At 38.6% G+C, this 19879-nt stretch overlaps 1 protein-coding gene across 50 annotated transcripts in view; it reads right to left on the reverse strand.

Moving 5' to 3' along the window:
- ANK2 (ankyrin 2) overlaps positions 1–19879 on the reverse strand; it is a 332755-nt gene that overhangs the window by 120951 nt on the left and 191925 nt on the right. For all 50 annotated transcript variants that reach the window (XM_072036850.1, XM_072036851.1, XM_072036849.1 and 47 more), the window contains 2 exons: positions 12298–12396; positions 10882–10980 (listed from right to left, as the gene is read on the reverse strand). In XM_072036850.1, coding sequence (XP_071892951.1) covers positions 10882–10980; positions 12298–12396 — 198 coding nt within the window. The remainder of the gene's footprint in view (positions 1–10881; positions 10981–12297; positions 12397–19879) is intronic.

Below are 19879 nucleotides of genomic sequence, written 5' to 3' on the forward strand. Positions count from 1 at the left end.
TACAGAATTTTTCTACTCTTCAGAATATTACTTAATAGCTTAAATAAAAATGGCAAGACCTTGACTTTATTCATCTTTATTCAGTGGCATACAACTCATCCTCCTTGTTTCCTCATTCTTCCACAGATAGTAGACTAAACAAGTGACATCTGCATCCCACCTTAGCAGTTAGAAGAAGGTAACTCTACCTGCACGAGCTGCTTCTCTTTCTCTCAGTCTCCAATAATACCCACGGGAGAGGAAATAACCACTCCAGCAAAGGCTATTCTCCCTTCTCAAGTAGGACAATGATATGCATTGGAAAGGACAAGAAACAAGAAAAAGAAGAGGCAATGGGCCAAACTGGAACACAGGAGGTCCTCTCAGACCATCAGGAAACTTTTTTTTTTTTCTAAAAGCCTCCTGGACATGGTCCTGGACAGCCTACTCTACATAGCCCTGCCTGAGCCGGTGGTCTAGACCACATGAATCCTCTTCCAGCCTCAGCCATTCTGTGAGTCAGTGAAAAATCCTCTAACAATTCAAGCAATTAATTATTTTAATCCACAAAATATGTGAGTAGTTAAAACTAAATGCAACACTGCAAGCTGAATTTGGTATGCCAACCTTGAATAATACCAAGAAATTGGTAGCAAAAACCTTCATGAAAGAATCAACAATATTGGAATTGTGAGAACTTAGTTGTACATTATGGCCAGAGCATTATTTCCAGCCACTCTAAAAATATACACTCCATAAGAGGATTTTATCTTAGCAGGAGAGATTCTCTGCCTAAAAGGGTGAATTAAGGATAGATCAAGGTAACTACTTTAATTTTTAAAAGTCTGTGTTGTTTTTTTTGTTAGCTTACATCAGAATCCAGAAGTGTGATATGGCAGTAACTAAATATTAACGGTACAATGATAAGTGCATGAAAAACTTTCAGAATTATTTTCTCATAGTACGCAACTACACTTAGACTGAGATATTTCAGCAGGCTTTCTCAAGTTGAAAATATCTAAAACTCTTAGAAAACTACATTACTTTTTTTCTCCAGTAAACCTGTAGCACCTACCAAGCCTTCAGATCAATGATACTGATGTGTGACTCGTACTACCTGAGCATTGCTTGCTTTTACTTCTAAATACTTTATCATAAGATCTGTCTGTGTAAAATGTCCCGTTGCATGACTCAGATGACAGTTTGATATTTGTCTGTTTGTTCTCCTCAAGTCTCCTAGCATTGAGTTTGATTCTGCTCCCACCCCACGGAGAAGCACTGAAGCACTACCGGTGAGAAAACAGATTACGCCTTTGAGAAGCATAATTCAATTCAAGGTTCCTTCCTTGTCCTGGGAGAAGTAATTTGCTTCAGCTTCACATCTGGTTCAAACCTGAGAGATTCATGAGGAAAATGTGCTCTGTGCACCTCTTGTCCTCCTGTACCTTCTGACTGCACTGCTGTGACTGGTATCTACTTCATGGAGGGAATTTTTATTTTGTCCTGAATCCACCTTACAAGAGAGACAGCCAATAAAAGCATCTTTTGGATACATCAGCAATTAGCTAAATTAAATGCTGTGGGTATGTTATTGATGAAAGGACCTTATGTTTTCGGACAGTCAGCGTTTCAAAATGAGCAGGACACAGCACATTAGTATATATTCAGTTCCTAGGGGTATCTTTTCCTTCATTAACAAAGCTGGTAAGTGCTAGTGAGCAGGGTGATGCACAGATTAGACGTAAGCATTTGCAGTCACAGAACTATTCAGTGTAAAGTGGCACATCTGTAAGGGCACGGGAGGCCACTGGATTCTGACCTTCTGTAGACTTAACTCCCTAACAAGTTTTAGCTCATCTTTTTGGTAACAACCCTTGCATTCAATACACGCAGCAGATTCGGGGGCCACTAGGGTCTCACACACCGTAAAACTTCAAGCTGAGAAAAGCACTGAGGAGAAAGGCTGGAATTGCTGGACTTAGAGAGGCTGGTGATTGGCATTCTGGGGCCAAGCAGTTAAACAAAAGAAATAATGACAGAGCATCTATCTGCTTGACATGACAGACCATAAAACTGATTTGTACTAATTAAATAAATAAAAGGATCTGCAGTGACACAGAAGGATACATAGAAAAAAATAGCACCTCTTCAGCTGTCTCACATTCTCTAGTAATATAAATAGTGTTTTCCACTCGATGCCTACAGCAATGAGATAACTATAAAGCCCACGAATAAAAAAGGTCTGGGTTTATGGTGCTCACCAAGTTGGTTTGTGAGAGATCATGCAGACCCCCAGCCGCAGTGCAGCTTCAGGCAATACTAATGCATCTGCCACCTGTTGCTGTGCAGTTACAAGAACCCCTCTCCTGGGAAGTACATTTTACTGTAAGCCACTTCCTAGCTTATGTGACAAACTTAAAGAGCACAAGCATTCTATTTTAGGGCTTCAAATATCACGATTTTCCCAGCAGGAACAGGAAAGTAACAACAGTCTGAAACACAGCCCGGCAGAAATCAAGATGTTCTGTGCCTTGAAAGTGTCATTTTTACCAAGAGGAAGCCTGTAATAGGAATTGGGCTGATGGGGAATAATGGGAAGAAAATAGATTAGTCATGCACCAGGAAACATAACCTTGATACTGGGCATGGGTTAGGGACCAGCTTAGCTAGGGCGAAGTCTTGTATTTGAATTCTGGGCAGTCGTCCAAAACAGCATTTGGGGTTTGCCTTCTATCTGTGGTAAAGTGAAAGCAATTCTGGAAACATACATATGCAGACATACATTATGTATATGGTTATGGGCTGAAAGGATGACAATATTGCATAAAATCATAAATAAAATGTTTGTACTTATTGGATTTTGACTCAGTTATATCTAATGCTCTCACAAATATAAGGGGATAACAAAGCCAGTTCCTGTTCTTTATTGTCTCAGATTGCATCATTACAGTTGGGTGAAATGTGGCACGTCGGTCTGGTAAACCCTTACCTTTCCAGCTAATAGGCTCGTTTATACAGGCTCCTAAGGTTCGTGTATTTGAAGAACAAATCTTACAGGACACCTCTCCATCGTATCATTTGTTTAAAAAAAAAAAAAAAAAAAAAAAAAAAAACCACTATTTGTTTAAGTGAAAGTCTTAAGTTCTGACCTGCACCACTGATACTAGTTTCTTTTATGGAGCTTAAACTAAATAGATTGCAAATTACCAAAATAGATTAAGAGATGTTGTAAATCTTTTCAGTTTGTTTTCAGACTGTGCTGGCTGAGAAACATGCATTACAAGATCTTATACCATCTCCCTTTTGATCAATGGAATCTACTAGTTAAAGACTATCAAAGTACAGGGTAGAAATAATGATATTTAAGTAAAACATGTTTTGTCTTAATTTGTTTGTTTGTTTTTTTCTAGAGACAAGCTAGCTTTTTACATGTCATACATTATGGCAGGCTATTCATCTAGTTAGCTGTAGTGACAGTAGTGGACAACAGCACTTATTCCACAAATACGAAACTCGTCAAACTGCACATCTGTAATGTGCATAGAGATGTACAAGAATCTCCATTTGCTATACATACAATGCAGATTGTGACTTCTAGAAGGAGGACATTATTACATGAGAATGTGCATTTTTACTTATTTATATTATTTACTTATATTATTTACTTTATATTACATTGCTATTTCTTATGTCTGTTTAAAAAATCTTGAAAATGTGATCCAAGTAAAGTCTGATGCTGTGATTTCTATTCATGCAGGTTGAAGGTAAAAGAGATGAAATCTGCATTATGATATAGCAAAAATGTTGATGTCACATCACCCCCTTATGGTGTTCCTCCTGAGAAGGACCCCGACACAGGTAAGTAGAATAGGAGAGATTAATTTTCCTGCCTCTTCTAGAAGTTGCCTCAAAAACACCACCACTCCAGCTACAATACAAAGATAAAGGGCATCATCTTATGATATAGGGGGCCCTTATCATTTTATGATAAGGGCCTGGACTGCCTTATATTGACCTTATAAATATTAAACCCTCTCACTAATACTGAACAGGCCGTCAGTATATAGCAGCTGGTTGAGGGGAGAATGTACTCTCCTTTATCAAGCATTTGTAAAACTGCATCTGGGTAACTATGTCCATTTGGGGGCTTACCAGAACAAGGAAAAGATGGACAAATTGGAACAAATACAGTGGGGGGGCACTGAGGTAGGTAAAAGATATTGAAGCCTGGGACATGAAAGGACACTGAGAGAACTGGGGTTTTGTGAAAGGATGAGAGGCAAAAGATCCAAGATGAAGCAAGAAAAAAAACAAACAGATAAAAAGAAACAATTCCTCACAGGGTGGGTGGTCAAACACTGGAACAGGTTGTGCAGAGCGGGTGAGGAACCTGTCCTTGTAGATACCAAAAAATGGACAGGGCACAGTTCTAAACAAATCAGCTAACCTCATCCTTGGGTGTCATTTCAAAGCTGGCCACGCTTTCAGCCCAGGTCGGCAGGGGAAGGGTTGGACCAGAAGGTCTCCAAAGTGACTTCCACCCTACTTTAATCTATGATCCCATATATATTAGCATTGCTCTATTGGCATTCATTCAACCAAAGGCTAAATACTGTGTTATTGTACGCCTGATAATTATTCGATCAATTCAGTGAATTTGGAGACAAAGTCTCAGGTGCGATTCTAAGATCTCAACTAAACCTCTCTGTAATAGTTGGGGATCGCTCTTGGCCTATTTTAAGCTGTAAACCTCACCTTGACAAGTTCAATTGTTTTGGGGCTGCAACTGGGATCCCACAGATGCATATCAAACTGGCTCAGTACCCTCCTTGTTCTTCAAGAGCTCCTGGTCCTCAGAGCAGCGATCAAAAGCCAACCAGCCCTGTATTTCTAGATCATCACACTCCTTCTGCTCTGGGCGACACCATAAACTGGGCACCCTCCTAGGCTTGTTTTTCCTTTAACAATATGAATTATTAGGGAAATGACGAAGTCCCATATTAATACTCTGATACCAACAATCATTATCTTATGTCTACTCTCTGTTATCCTGTAATTCCCTCCAAATCTGTAAGCACCACTGCTGTCTCGCAACCACAGGCATACTGCTCAAATACACCTCACTGGCTGCCTGAAATCATACCTCATGAAAAGAGTAACTGTTGGTTGTCAGTAAGTGATGATCACTGTAAGAGACAGGCAGCTGAAAGCTGGACTAGCTTAAGGGAGGATGAATAACTGTATCTGTTCCTTCATTGTTCTTAATGTATTGCTTTTGTTTACGTCTCTCAAAATCCTTATAATCCTCCAGAAGGCAGTTCTTAATATTTTTTCCAGGGAAGACATAATGGACCTGATCCTTTATTACATTAGTAATGATGAACTGCAACTAAAGTACTCCCCTTGACATACACCAGCTAAGAATCTGTCTCTCTGAATATACCAGCAGAAAACAGAATGCCCTGTTGGTGGGATTAACATTTTTTGTCATAATAGGTTACCAAATACTCTGCAAAATACAGTCCATTCTGATGGTGAGATTATCTTTACGAACTAGAGGGAGAGCAATCCCTGGTAAAGCAAATCCTGGGGCATCCCGATAGAGACAAGCAGATCACTTCTCTGACAATCATCTAAATCCTGCCCTCACTGGTAACACTGAATATGGACATTCAACAAGCTCTCTTATCGCTCATTTTTGGGAAAGCATATTAAGGGTGGAAATTCTGTGCTATTCTATGGATTGCTTTAATCCGACAAATAGTCTGGATAAGAATACTCCAGCGGTCATCTCCTGTGTTTTGAAACAGGGAACTGGCAATGGTAATGGGGACAAATTTAAGCACAAAATATTTCTTGGCTAATGTGTTTGCAACGAGCTTAGAGAAGGATATAGAGGAAAGGAAACCAGAGGGCTTTTAAATAACAAGATCAGCTTGGGGGAGGACTGATTTATCTAATCCTTGCCTTCTGTATCTGGGTCACTTTAAATAATCTGATGATTAAAAGGTAGGCTCCTCCTTTTGCCAGGGCCCCTAAATGAAGCAGTGGTCAAAGCATACCCTTAGCAGCTAATAGGGAACACACTTTCTTCTAAGGTCAAGTGCTGAAGTTTTAAAATCGATGGGAAGTGTTTCTTAGATGACTGCAGGATATGATATCTCCCTTACCTTTACTGAACAGGAGTGAATCCTATTTCCTTTTGTTGCCTTTTACTTTTCAGCTCTTTGTACCTCAATCACTTGACATTTGTTCAATCACTCCATATTATGAGGTGCAACTCTTCTATTAGACTAACCTTTTTGACCTTGCCTGGAGCAGAGAAGGTTGGGATAGATCCATTCCACACGTTGTTGTAATGTTGTTGTTACACGCTGTTGTAATGCACAGGCAGAACTGCTAACAGGTTGTTTGGGGTAAAGAAATTGTCTGGCTGTGAAAGGAGGAGACCACTGGGCTGGACAACAGAGAATGTGTGTGGTCAGATCTCTACACGGCCAAAACTCATGGTCAAATCAAAAAGAGAAATTGCAGAGACTGATTTCTGACTTGAGGAAGCATATCTAGGTCTGCTCACTGAACCATGAGCAGAGTCAACCAAGTGGATGTCTTACACATATTCATTAAAGATATTTTTTCAAGAAATATTTGTAGCAAAAGGCAACTAACTGAGCCAAACAGTTGTGCACTGGTCAAGTTCTATGTAGAGGTCTGCTGAAAAGGACCAGTAACTTCTACACTTCTTCAGCCATTTCTGGGTTTGCCCTCGTTTCAGCATTTGTCTGAAACATACTCAGGGAAGATGTCAGCTCTCAAATGATATGCACACAGGTGAAAGTGGAGTCATTCAATTAGTAATCACTGTGCAATTAGGCTTTGTATCAAAATAGAAATTACTTTTCTAAAAATAGGTGGTGATGACGTATTAGCTCAAAAGGAACAGATTTCTAAAAAGATAGGAAGAGGAACAAAATAACAGCTCTGAAGGCCAACAGAAAACTGAAGGGCAAAGCAAAGTAATATAACAAAAACCAAAATCCATAAAATCGAAGTCCTGAATGTTTAACAGCCTCAAATAGCACAGATGGGGTTTGTAATCTCAGTGGTTGCAATGTTTTTAATAGCCTTTTCTGAGATAATTCTGTTATTTCTTTGTTGCAAGGAACAGGGAAATCAGTGTGGCGTTTCAGATGTCACTTGCGGTAAGTTTTGATACAGGCCAGTGTTTTTATGTAATTTAACTGCAAAAAGAAAAAGAAAACGGCAAGCTAAAGAAACTAGTGTTTAGAATGCTCACTTATCCATCAGTTTATAATCAGAGAATAAATTTTGTCACTATGGCAAATTCTCATCACTGGAAATGGGAATGACCTTGACAGATACCAAGTTCCTTAAAGAGGAAGTTATGAAGCAATCTGAGTATCTTCACCGGCATTAAATCACTTCTACCAAATGGCATTTAGCAGGGGCCTAAAAAAAAATAAAGTGTGAAATAACAGAGATACTAAGGAGAGGATGTAATACACCCTCAATACCAACAACTGTTCCTAAAAGATTTGAGAGTGACAATATAGCATCTATTTTTAAAAATGGAATTGAGATAAAATCTAGGAAAGAGAAACTGAGCATTTCAGTCATAATTTCTCTTTTTTTTTTTAATTAATTTTTGCCTTTAACTTGTATTTTTGCTCATTTCAGAATTTCTGTATTAAGCCTGGTAAGATTAATTTTTTTTCTTATTCTTTTTATCAATGCCACATTGCTTGACAAAAAATAAAAACAGTATTTGAGTATTCACATTCTCTTCAGGCATTCTCTTCTCCTTTTTCTGTATAACTGCATGTTTATCTTTTTCAACCAGCTGTAGTTACATACTCTTGACTCTCATCATAAATCAAACATCCATTCTTCATTAAAACTGAAATCTGTTTTTCTTTTTTTTTTTTTTAAACTTATTTATTGCCTATGATGAATGTGATTCTTGAGCATGTAAATCCAATCTTGAGTAGAAAGGCAGCATTCATTATCCTCATAGAGCATAAAGACAGAGAAATAACTTTTAAATCTAATCTTCCACAGGAAGTCTCTGGCAAATCAGTATCAGAACCAAATTCTTAAAAGTCTCCTCAGAGCCCTGAATAAAAACAGGCATCCTTTCCACCCATCCTATAGGCAACATCTATTCATTCGTATTGCAGTTTTTAGCTACCTGGGAACACACGTGTGAAAGGACAGACACACAAATACTACTCAAAACGCTGAATACTATCAAGAGATATTACCCAAGTGCATCCATTCAACATTTACCAAGAAGACAGATCTAGGTAGGTCATTCACCTCTTTCTCTGTGTGCAACTACCAGAGATGGTAAAGCTCTACCAGGACTCAAATTTACTGTGGTGGGCAAAAAAAACATGTTACGTAAAGCTGAATGACTCGTTTTAAATGCTATGACTCTTTATTTACAAATTATAATCATTTTATAAACACTAATCAAAGTCCTTCACTTCATCTTTGTTCATTAATGCCAAGTCTACATTTGCCTTTTGGGGTTTTCCTTAGGAGTGCATTCTTTTACATCTAAAAATGTCTCCACTTGCAAACGCTTTGTGGAGTATCTTCCTAACATTGCATCCCTCCCCCATTATTCTGAAAACTAACTCCTGACAGATAGATACAGATTTCAGTAGGCAGGAAACAAGTGTTTATGCCAGGTTGCCGACTGCCATCTTCTAAATGTCTGTTGTTATTTGTTGAATCGATCCCACTTGGATGGTAACTGAAGTAGCAAATGCCTGTTAACAGGTCTGCACACATTACACAGAACACTCACTGCTAACAATAAATGTGTTTAAAAACTAGAATAGCACATAGAATAATATCTGTGAAATTAACTTCCAATTCTGTCAGAATGTGTTTTTCAAATCTAGGAAATTTTATTTCTTTTTCAAGCATAAATAAAAGTGTTTATGAGGGGTGATGCTTCATGAAAGTATCATTTTTACCATTACTTCTCTTACTATGCTCAAAATCCTAGTATTAAATATATCGGTTAATCTTCTTATACAATGAGAAGGATGGAAAATTAATGCAGAAATCATTCAAGTTCATTAAGAAAGTAGATTCCTATTTTTTTTTAGTAATGGAATTACAGCATTCCTCATCTTTAATGTAGTAGAGGATGGAGAGTAATTGACCAACAGTTGTCCCCAGAGAGCTCTTTAACAGCAGTTTTGGGGCAAAAAGCAAAATTAAGAATAAGAAGTCAAAGACTCTTGGACTGGAGGCATCTTTTCAATTTCTTTCTATCGTTATAAAGAAAGCACAGACAGACCTGTTTGTTTTATAGTGCTATTGGATCATGTCTTGGCCTCCATTTACTTTATAACATCCATCTTATGATGACATCAAACAGAAAACAGAAAAAAGAAAAAAGCAGGTTCGCAGGTCTGGGCCAGCAAGATGTGAAGGTAGTCAGACTTAGGATGGACTCTGACAAATCAAATCCTTTCACAAACCTGGCTGTGTTCCTATCGATAAGAGAATGCTCTACAGAACAGGACTGAGAAAAGCATCTCACACAGGCCCAGCTATGTTTCCTCAATTTCTTTTCAACCAAGGTAGTTTCAAGCTACAGCATTTAATCACATCGCTCTCCTGTTCTGCTCATGTATCTCAGAAAGATTAAGCTAAGGGTCATTATTTTGCCTATAGACAGTAAGTGCTAGGAAAATTCAATTTGAAATTAATCTACCCCTGAAGCGTGACTTGTTTTCCTCCTTGTCATGGCTTACACCATTACTGCAAAAATGGTATTTGCAATCATTGAATGACGCACTTGAACTCAACTGGAACACTGTTAGCTCAATGATTTATTTCTGTGAATGTCACAAGCAGACAAGATGAATTAGAAAGATGTTGCTGGGATAAAGATGGCAGTTTCTATATCATATATAATCCTCATCTGTACCATACGTTCTGTTCTCTATAGCTACAGACAGTTGCCATAGTTAAGAAGGAAGAATTTACAAACATTAACCAAGTAATTTATTGATAAATTGTTCCTAATCCTCAACAGAGGAAACAGCGTGCATCTTAAATATGCATAAGGATAACTTGGCCAACACTCCGTAGTGATAATAGTGTGTCTGTCTGAGGGCTGAGGATACGGGAACAGTCAGCTCAGAAAACAAACCATCATCTAGCTACTCTGCAGTGTGCTGTTCACCGCAAATCGAGCACATGTTGTTTACAGCTCTGAAATCACAGCAGGGAGGCAGCTGCCGCTACAGTTTGCTTGCCCAAACTGGAGAGAGAACTGGCCATCAGTCAGTCTCGGCAACATCACCACCTTCTCTGGCACGTTTTGGAAGAATAGACAAGCTTCATGTCAGTGGAAATAACAGGGATCTTTTGGTTGGTTTGCCCACCAGGACAAGGTGGATTTCCCAAATTCAAATGTACATTTCAAACTTTTGAAACAGATTCTATCTGATCCCAGAAAGAATGAGTTCAGAAGCCTGAGTAAGTTATCTGCAAATGTCTAGCCCACAAATAACCACGTAAAACAATTTTATAAATCAAGTCTGAGAATTTATGTTCCTCACTATGGCACACCAAATATAAGGAAAACATATGATGTAATATGTCTACACTTTGCAGGATTTCTGAAACAAACAATGTATTGTTAAGAGATTTCAATCAACAAAAATATGAGTTTATATATCACACAGTCAGCACATACCTTCATTTTGTTATTTACTTTTATTTTACTTACTGAGCAGTGAACACCAGGTCAGGTGTGGCATCAAAAGAGTTTGGAATCACCGCCTAGCACCTCAGATCTACTTCATTACATTTCACCAAATAACTTTTAGAAGAAAAAGGAAAACAGCATCATACCTGAGACTGTGCATTAATATTGGCTCCTTCCTTAACCAGAACTTTGACAACTTCAGCTTGTCCTGCTAAGGATGCAATGTGTAGGGCTGTATTCCCTTTCTGTTATAAAGAGGGAAAAAGCAAAAGACATTACCTTCTTTAGGAATCATTTTAACCAGTGGTTCTTTCATAATATCCAGCATGCAGGCCTTAAATTTTTAAGTACAGTTTTACCTTACATTTTCATGATGTTCCATAATCATCAAAGGGATAGAACTGGTAGCAGCAACCATGAAGATTTCTTTGGTGGTTGTTCAACACTTACATCCCAACATAACTTTTGAGTGAAATTACAGAATTTGATTTGGGTTTGGAACAAACTTCTAGATAAGGTATAATATGGGCTAACAGTTTTTTTTAATTCAGCTCTAGAGATCATGCCCTGTAGAATGCAGCTGAAAGGAGTCTAGGAATCCTAAAGTTCAAGCAGTGAATCACATGTAAAATGAGATTTCCTAGTACAAGGCCCAAAAGGAGGATCTAACTTAAGTGACAGAAACCAATCTTTTAGAAGTGGAAGATAACCCTTTTCTTTTTCCCTGTTCTCTAATCTGCATAAAATTAAAATATGTATTCTTGAAAGTTGTTCATTTCAAGTTGAGACGCAGTGCATAATAAAAAAACATCTCTCAAAAACAGCAGCAGCATGGTAGACAGCTGCTTTTCTACGAGTCTTGTATTTTTTCCAGGCCAATCTCCCATCCCCAGCTTTTTAAATTACTTTATTAAACAATCAAGACCAGGTGCCTAAGGCTCATAAAAGAAAAGCAAAACCCCAAAGTCCCATCTGGAAGCTGGCAGTTCTATCAGCAGCTTCACTGAGGGGTGACTTAAAGATGTTTTTGAAGGAAGGAGGGAACTTCTGTTTTTCTATCAGTGACAGATATGAGAAGTTCAGCAAGAAGCACTTTGAGCTGATGACCAAGTGCCAACCTTGATGGAGAACCTGAACATCAGCTATCATGAAAAAAGAATCCCACAGGGACACAGTGGCAGTAACTTAATGCAAAGACTGGGCATATATCTCTGGATACGATATATTCATTTATCAATTTTCACAGATTTGAAAAAATCTACTGTTTTCAGCTATATTCACTCAATTGTCATTGGAAATAATAAATTTGGCATCAATTTTTTTTTTTTTTTTAAATTCTTCCCCTGCAAACAGATTGTATAAGTAATCTTCCCCTTTTCAATTAGAACTGACGAGCATCAGCCAATAACATTGCCATAGACCATAATGGAAACAGCACTGTAAATATCAATGAAGTATTTATACCATCATCTTATTTTGTACTTTTATAACTTTTTCTAAATTTCTCCCTTGTATTTGAGTTACTCATTTTGTGAATAAACTTACAGACGTGTGTCAATTACCTTAGTGGCAGAATCCACAGCCGACCCTCTTTCCAATAATTCTTGTACCAGTCCCACATGGCCTTCTTTAGCTGCCAGGTGCAGAGCATTGAGTCCATTCTGTAAGCACAAGGGCCATATCAGTTACAAATATCAGTTCTGAAGATACACGTTCCTACCTTACCCTGGTATAAGAAGAAGATTAGTAGCTGGAATACTGTTACATCTGCTAGCTGACTGTCTACATAAGTCAGATATTTTGGACTTGCCTAGTTAAGCCAAGGCGCTGTGTGACAAAGCTCCTCATAGCAACAGACATCAAAACAAACCCTGTTTTCAGCCAGCAAATTCTCCTAAGAGATTCCTTCCTCCCTTATAGTTCCACATTTCCCTGGACCACTACACCTTGGGAGCCCATTATTTCCAAATTTGAGTGCATATCTAGCTTATACTTACTGTAATTTGATCTGTCCCTACTGAGGTATTACCATCAGTGAGAAATCACTAGACTTAGACAAATTTACACAGGATGTGTCTATTGAATTATGATACTTCCAGGCTGAGGTAGCTGTCCTGAACCCTGGGATCTCCCCCATTTTCTCTGGAATAACTGGTATCAGACAGAAGACCAAGTAGATCAAGTAGATCAAAACAGGATTATATGTGACTTGCAAGGTGTACTGGTCTTTGACTTGGTGCATCTGCTGGTTTCTGATGAGCAGGTCTTCACTACACTTGGTGGATTTGTAAGCTCATTCAAAAAGAACAAGAAAATGATTGAAAGGAGCACTAGGATTTTCAGGGGGAAAAAAATCTAATAAAATTAACACTTAAATCCCTCTCATATTAAATAGGATACTTTATCTCCTATAAATTCCAGCTACGGAAACTGTATCTTCCTCTTCCTATTATCCCTATTCCACCCACGGGAAATATAAAATGGCAGTCTATTGTAACAGAACAGCCAACCTATTTTTCACAATCCTGTGTTATTTCTCATAGTACATCAGGCAGGTGACAGCACCAGATACTGCCGTTGCCCTCAAGCCTTCTGCTGTTTTCCACATTGCAAGCATCACAAGCGGCACTCAGGTATCTGCGTAACTCGCAGCACGTTGAGCGCTCTGTAGCTTTTATCACTTGTCTCGCAGTAGTTGGTAGTCACTTAAATTATGAAACCAACAAGCAGCTTTCTAGTCTTTTATTTGCCCATCCTCAGAGGCAGCTCGAGCTCGTAATTCCTGGTGGGATTTTAAAGCACTTAGCACTTCACAGGAGGCATTTAATGGGAGTGGGTCCAATGGCTGCGGACACTCCAGTCCAGATGCGTTTCTGAAGTAAATCCATTTAATTCTACATTCATGCAACACCAACAGATTTTGTGGTCAAATTCAGAAGTGCAGCTGTGAGGAAAGCCAAGGAACTGAAGGAAGGCTACATTCACAAGCTGCCAAAAGGCAAAGAATACCCTCATGCAGCCTGGTAGCTCGGAAATGTTACTGGGAAATGTGGTTTCAAATCCCATTATGCGGGTGAAGCAGCAGTAACCAGATCCATCTTACTCCACAGGAACAACCCTGCCACAGCACTGCAGAGTCCAAGGCTGGCAGCAGGGCCATGTCTGGGATCAGGAATATAATTTAAGTCAAAATCTATGTGGTGAGGTTGACCATAACCATCAGGATGACTAGGACTGTACATGGCAGTGATTTTTTTTTTTGCAAGCTGCAAACGTTTCAGGCAGCTCTGATCTTCCTTGTTTTTAATCTCAGCTGAGTATAAAATAACCACAACTACTACCTACACCAGTTGTAAGTTTTGAAGTAGTATTTGGTGAGGAAACACACAGTGTCCTTCTCATTGCTTGAAAACAAAGACCTGTTCTCATATCGAATCTAGTAAATTAGTCCTCAACACTTTCTAAGTGAGTATGAACAGCAACTTTGACTCCATCCATTTAGACACAGCTGATGTATTTCTGAGGTCTTTTTTCACTCTGTGCAGGCAGACTGAACTCCACAAATGACCGCACAGAAACCGAAACACTGCACGGCCTACACAAGCTGTGTGCACTCACACGCCTCTGGCTGCAGGAGGTTCAGCACGAGCTGCTGCCTTGCACTCACACCAACAGACTGCAGAGAAAGAAAAGCTCATCCTGGTGCTAAATTAGAAGCAAACCCTTAAAATATTGTTATTTGTACCTGAGAGAGAGAGCTAATGCCACCACATTAAGTAACTGAAAGCTAATGCTGCTGAACAGATTAAGTTTCTTCGCAATATTACTTATTTATCATATTTATTAAAATATAAGCAACATGAATACAGTGAGGTCTAGTAAAAAGGCTACAGAAACAAACTACAGCACAAACAGTTCCTACGGTACGCATTCAGATTCTGTAATTACTTAAACCAAGTAGCAGCAGAAGCAAGCATTGCACTTTGAATGTTAAGGGCCTGCACGACTGAAGCCTTAAAGCAAGCTTTGTTCCTCCGTAATCAGCACCAATGCTGTAATTATGCCCCGGCCCACAAGGCTGATCCCTGCTACTTATGATGATGGAAGCTCAGATTTAATCAATGCAACTCCTCCGTTCCTGTCAGCCGCATTCTTGTACTGCAGAAAAACAAAGGTTTCTGACACTTCCCTTTTCTCTCCTGTGCCTACCAAAACGTTGTGGGTGGGGGAGAGATGAAGTTAGTCGTCTGCTAAGCACAACCATACCGCATTTGGGCTGCTCCTCCCAGCGAAGCAGACATATACCATAACTACCTTTTCTTTCCAGAGGCTCATTTGTAATTCTGACTCTCATAAAAGAACATAATACTCAACCTCACCAGCTGGGCTGTTCAAGTGCTTCCCTGCAGAGCCTGATTCCCTCAGTGCTTTTTGTTCTCTGCCACCGAGCTAGAGGTTTTGGCATTCTGCATCCCACGGAGTGCTACGAGCATGCACGCGTTCCGCTACTGCTCACAGCACTTCTAGTGTTACCCTACACATTTTCACCAGAAAAACCTCCAAATGTCTTGTGAAGTCCAGGGAAAATTACCAAACTTTTCTAATCCATATGAATTTCACTTGCTTTCTTTTCTGGAAGACTGGCACCAGGTATCACTGCTGTCATCTGAAGATCACCTGAGGAAGTCCATGGTACTTTTGCCTTTGAAATGAGCTGCAGCAGGACCAACCCCTCGCTGAATGGATGCTCTTCAGGCCACTGCCTGGTGCAATTACTGCTCCTGGCACAGCGCTCAGATTGCTGTTGCATCCAGCAGCACTAATAGCTTGTACTATTCCTGTCTAACCCACCGCAAACTGACCCTGTAGAAAGGTGACTTCTTGGCAGAGCACCACAGCAAGCTACAGTTGAAGGAACATTTAAAATCAGCACTGGTACCAGAAGAATTGCATCTGCTTCTCCTGTATCTTGCTGTTACATGCTTCAGAACAGCAGGAAGCAAGAATGTATATTAACAAACGTAACCCTCTACTTTACACTACAAGTCTGACCCCGTGTAATTCTCAGTGACATTGAAGGAAGTTGGGATGTGACACTATTCAGAAGGTGCTGCAGGGGTCAGAGTTTCTAATCACGCCTGCCTTTGCAACACAAAGTCAGAACGACATTTATGAAACTTACAGAAAAAGCATCATGAAAGTCAATAAAATTGAAAAATTTAAATCTGACTTCTGAATATTTTGACATTCTCTTGAAGCATGAAATACAAGGCACTTCCACCAAGTTGCTGCCACTGATGTTGTGTTCACTGGCTTACACATCTGCTAACAGGCCAATAGCAAACCATAATTTACAAACACAATGGAAGTTAAAAAGTATTTTTTAAATTATTTTTTTTAATAAAAAGCTCTGCATGGTTGTGCTAACTTCTGCACATGTTTCAACAACTTCTTACAGAGTTAAGAGGGCATCTGAGCTCACCAGTGCACCCTTAGACTAAAGGACAGCATCACAGTCTTTGTTAAAGTTAAACACTTTTCTCCATCTCTTTAAGCTACTGGCCTAAGGTTGCTACAAATAAGTCTCCTTTGAATAAATCTCTCAGGCAACTCAAAAGTGGATGTGGTCAGGCTCTTTTCTAGAAGGGTTTGGGAGAGGGCACATTGGAGAACTGCACATGGACTTCTCCACTCAAAAAGTCTTTTGAACTTTTTTCCCAAAATATCACAAAGAAATAAAACAGAGGGTGGCAAAAGAAAAAAAAATAATTTCAGATTATGAAAATTCTCCCTTTATGTTGCTTTGCAGCCTATGAATTAATGAAAATGAATTAACCTACTGAGTTATCAACAAGTGATAGTGTCGACCTCATTATGACTGGAGTGCTCCTTCAGTCTATAGTTAGCACTACTAGGAGTGTTAGCTGCTAAATGAGGGAGTAATTAATAGCTGGTGCTGTCTTCCTGAGACTCAAGCAATAAAGACACCAACCAAACTATGAAGAAACCACCAAAATGAGAGCAAAAGCCAAACAGATCTAAGTTTTTAAAGCCTTGGAGCTGGAGACCCCTCCAGAATACCTAACGTTTGAGCCCTCTTCTCTTCTGGGTATCAGACTTGGCATTCACTCCTTGTCAGTACAGAAGACCTAATCGAAACAAATGTCAAAAGTCCATCACACATTTTTCCTTTCACAAAACTGATTTTTAATACTGTGAAAACTGACTAACCTCAACGACAAGGCAGGGAAACATTACTGTAAGTTGCATTTTGGACTACTAATTCTCTTTCAAAACACAGCAGACTGACGATGAACCCTTAGACTTGTGGGTCTAATTTCTGCTGGAGCCTGGAGCTGCCAAAGTAAAAGGGCTTTATAAATGCATACTATAAAAGTATAGTTCATTTTCCTAGCCAACATTATGAGTGTTGATTCATATACTTCAGAAGCAAGTTGGTTCTTTTTGCTATATTAACGAGAAATAACAGCCATGTCTTAAAATACCTAGGTTCATAAAATATAGAAAATAGTCTTAAAGGAATCATATTTCTAATGCTTATCAGTTTTTCAACCTATAAAATACTAATGATTAGATTTTTTTTTAAAGGGACTATTTAAAGGCAGGTAATTTTGCCCACGGACATTTCTAAATCTCTCCAGAAATAAAGAAATATCAATGATTTACGATTTTCAGAACAGATAATTGTGCTTGAATTCAGATTAAAGGGAAAATTCCATAATAATTTAAGTTGACATGAGCTGAAGGTAGCGTTCAACAAAACATAATTATGTAACAACTAATCCCTGCATTTAATATACTCAGAAACATTAAATTCCATCAGATTTTGGAAGCACTTAAAATGGGGAAATATTTTTATCATTTATAAAGATAGCTCTGTGAAAATCTAGGATCTGATAAACAACTGCTAAAACCAAACAAAGCATTTTCTTGTGTTACCTCTGTCCAGGAAAGCTTATTCTTAACATTACTTATTGTTTAATGAATTGGCATCTAGTCTAAAAATAGCATTATACTGAGAAAAAAAATGCATATATGAGGCTTCATGTTTTAAAAACTATGCCGATACCCCACTCTTTTAAAATAAATTACATTTCCTATGTTTTGCAGAGTGTGTTAGGTTTTCCCATTAGACTGCTGGGACACAACCTGGAGACACCCCACTGAAACCTCTTGAAGGAGGAGGAATAACTGAGGCTTCAGCAGCAGCTGCCATGCCTTATTCCCTACCCTCTAGAAGAAAAGTATGCTTCCAGTCCTAATAAAACTTAAAACACACCAGTGATGCTTACTGATTCAATGGAAGGTGGTGGTCTTAGTTATTGAAAGCTAAGTGAACCCAATTCAGACAGCTTTGTGAGCAATTTCTTGTAATTTCTAGAGCTGGAGTTTGCAGGAAGCTAAAATGGCTGTATGAGCTCAATGCACAGCAAAGGCTAAGAAATCATGCTCTCAAGCCCTGACGATGTAGGAGGGCCATCACAGTTCATTCTTTGTGCTTGGGAAGCCCGTGAGAGTAATCAATGTCCTCAGGGAAACAGATTATCCAGTACACAGAGGAAAGCTTTTCCTAGCTTACCAGGCCTCAGGCATTCCAAACAATTTTATTTATAGGTCTGAAGGGATTATTTTAATATTTTCCATTTTGTACTACTTGTCAAAAGCTCAAGACTTCATATCGTGTAGAAAATTCCTGAGTCAACCCAAATTTCAGGTAATATTAATTATTGAATAATATAAAATTTTACCTTTTTTTTTTTTGCATACCAGTCAATTATTTTTTTCCCCTACCCTGATAAACGCAGGTATAAAACCAGATTTGATCTTAACCACAACGCAAAACCACAGATTCTAAAAGTTAGCATTGGTATCATCATCTGTCATCCAGGGATGTTTTATCTTTTCAGATATTAATTCTATCTTATCAGATATAATTCTTTATAAGAAATTATGCAGCATCTATTCTTTTGCATTTACGTATTTTGCTTGCATTTATCTGGCTCTGATTTCACCTATAAAGTGTCAATGTATAAGAAGCCATTCCTTTGCACAATAGTGTTAACCTACCCTTACAAAAGAGGAACTTTGTTACCCAGTTTCAGAAGGGAGCTACTTACTTTTCAAAGAAGATGAATCTACAGCAACCCTGGTCATGCTCTGCTCTAAGCAATCAAGAGAAAATGAACACTAGAAAAAAATTAAAAACTTTTGCTGTTTCCAAGTGATTATCATGTTAAATATTCTCTGTCCTGAGGGTGGGTCTTTTTGCTAATATTGCTGCTTATTGCTAAGACTTAAAATTTATTGGATGTATTCAAAAATATTTTTGAGAAGTACTTCTGAGAGAAGAGCGAAAGAACCCAAGTCTAGATTTAATCCCTCCTAACTGCATACCTTGAAGTTCACCAGCTTCTGTGCCCGGTAACACAGCAAGCATTTTCTTGACAGGATGTCCTTTAATGAAACTTTCTTCTAGACAGCAAGAAAAGATTGTCTCTATATGTTTTCAATAAGGAGCACATATAAAGCCCCAGTTCTTCTCCTGTTCATCATTAAATTCTTTGACACAGACAGCAAACAGTACCTCTCTCACTTTTATGTCCTAACTTCCATTTGACATATGCCTGCTGTAATAATCTGCAGCTTTCAGCTTCCTTCAGCAAGGAAGATAATGTCTCGAAATATTTTAGATCATTTCATTTCTTATTCTTCCATCTACTCTTTTCCAGAAATGAACAGTGTCCACAACTGTGGGCTTTTTGAGTTAGTTTTGACATTCAACCATCATAGCCAGCATTATCTGACATTCTCCAACAGAATATTTTTTTTAATGCATACTTTTTCTAAGTCTGAATGTCAGCATGTATCAGAAAGGGGCAATGAATTTTACCAAGGATTTCTTGGTGGTATGCATAAAGTTTTGAATAGCATACAGCTCCATGCAGGAAAACAGCCTTCTTCAGGCTAGCGGCAAGCTGCATTCTTAAATTAAACTAATCAGGATTTAAATGTAGTTTTAAAATGAACGTGTAGGTAATTTACCAGAGAATTAAGGATCTAAAGAAGTTGAGAATATGAAAAAACTTTAAAAAGGTATCCCCCCGCCCCAGATTCCTGTCAGCA

This window comes from Anas platyrhynchos, chromosome 4, assembly GCF_047663525.1.
Source record: "Anas platyrhynchos isolate ZD024472 breed Pekin duck chromosome 4, IASCAAS_PekinDuck_T2T, whole genome shotgun sequence".
Taxonomy (NCBI): domain Eukaryota; kingdom Metazoa; phylum Chordata; class Aves; order Anseriformes; family Anatidae; genus Anas; species Anas platyrhynchos.